Source organism: Pyxicephalus adspersus, chromosome 3 (genome assembly GCF_032062135.1).
Source record: "Pyxicephalus adspersus chromosome 3, UCB_Pads_2.0, whole genome shotgun sequence".
NCBI classification, from domain to species: Eukaryota; Metazoa; Chordata; class Amphibia; order Anura; family Pyxicephalidae; genus Pyxicephalus; species Pyxicephalus adspersus.
Window position 1 is genome coordinate 127512539 of NC_092860.1, and position 1895 is coordinate 127514433.

The 1895-nt window shown below is 40.8% G+C and overlaps 1 protein-coding gene across 1 annotated transcript in view; it reads right to left on the reverse strand.

Annotated features, from left to right (window-relative positions):
- LOC140327130 (TBC1 domain family member 1-like) overlaps positions 1-1895 on the reverse strand; it is a gene marked incomplete in the record, with an annotated part of 58599 nt that overhangs the window by 4322 nt on the left and 52382 nt on the right. The window contains 1 exon segment of the mRNA XM_072406340.1: positions 748-1275. Within this exon segment, the coding sequence (XP_072262441.1) occupies positions 748-1275 (528 nt within the window).

Consider the following 1895-nt stretch of genomic DNA (forward strand, 5'->3'; position numbering starts at 1 on the left):
ATGGAGTTTGCAGGGTATCCCCGTGTTTGTATGGGTTTCCTCCAGGTAGTCCAGTTTCCTCCCACATTCCAAAAACAAGCAGTTAGGTTAATTGGCTTTCCCCCAAAGTAGACTGCCTTAGTCACATATGAGTGATCTACGGACATTAGATCGTGAGCCCCTTTGAGGACAGTTAGTAACATGACTATGAACTTTGTAAAGCGCTGTGTAATATGTCGGCGACATATAAAAACTGTGTAATATTTAATATTTAGAGCAACAGATAATGCAACATGCTCCAGTGGACAGCGTTTCTAGAGACTCAATGGCATGCAAATGGTGTTCACTATAAATTAGTTTCTTTTGTTGGTTTAGACACGCTTTGATTTCTGCGTTTTGGTAAAATAGAAGCCTATTTTATGCGTTTTGACAACAGAGACTTTCGAAAGAGAGGGGAAAATGTAAGAAAATGGGCCTAAATATCCCCCCCTGCCTTAAAAAAAAAAACAAAAAACACACATATACACACTATGGCCCTGATTTATTAAAGTTCTCCAAGACTGGAGAAAATAAAACTATCATAAGAGAACCTGGGTGATATAGCAAACCTGGAATGTATTTAAAAACTATTTAATATTAGTTGGCAAATGTTTTCAATCTTGGACCAGATCCATTACAGGTTGGCTGAATCACCCAGGTTCTCCAATGATTTTTTATCTTTACCAAATCAGGCCCTATGTGTATAAGGAAAGGCCTTTCCATACATACCGTGAACAGCATAGTCTGATTTTCCGCCATGTCTGTTGGCTGTACACAGTTCCATTCCTCACTCAAGTTTTGTAAATCCAAACCAGTGTCACTATCCTCAAAGGACCCAGGGAGGCTGCAAGGTCCATCATTCCAGTCCCTCTGAAACGAGTTGTTAGTTCTCAGACCAGGCTGGGAGAAAGATTTACGCATAGGTTTTCGTTTTTCCTCATCATTAAAGGTTGACTGAAAAACAGAGCGTAGCTTGTCACCAAAGGATATTCCAGTGCCGATATCGGTCGTCAATGGAGTCAGTGGGGCCGGAGAGTCATTATCTTTTTTTTTGGTACAACTGACATGGTTAAATTTATCAATGCATTCGTCTATCAGAGCTGGTGGGGCCTTTTTGTGAGCTACAAGCACCCGGCCACAGAAGAGCACTTCAAACTTCTTAGACAAAGCGTCATCTCCATCGCATAGGTGAGAATGGATTTCCTCTTGACGGGCTAACTTTCCAGCTTGTCTAATAGAGCCAATTATTTCAGGCACCTGCAAAAATACAAATATATAAGGTTTAATTTTTATTTATTTTTTTTACCTGAAGTTACTTTTATGTGTATCACACATCCTACAATTTCAACAGACTGTACATAAGGCTACATACACACGTCAGATGATTCTCATTCGATAATAGGCTAGTATTGGATGAGGATCTGATGTGTGTACAACGCTTATCATTCATGGATCCATCTTGGGGGATCCATGAGCGACAAAAGATCATAATACAAGTGAAGGGGAGAGAGCGCAGTGGAGTGACGCTCTGCCCTTCTCCCCTCTCCATAGAGCAGAACAGATGCTTGCTCATGCACCTTTTCAATCTTTTGTTGTTGGAAAAGATCATGAAAGATCCTTTCCAATGACAATGATTGAACGTGTGTACGCAGCCTTCTACATTATAGCAGCATAAACATGGCTCAATTAAAAACAGCAAGAAAAAAAAAACAAGGTGCATTGCACGAGCACCCGAGTATGTTTGGTTTTTTGGCTTCAAGTGCTTAAAGGCAGACTATACCTTAGATGTTAGCAACCAGTATGCATGTCAGATTGGGCATTCAATGCCTCTTCTGCTAGCTTACCCATTAACCCGTACAGCAAGGAGACCCGATTCC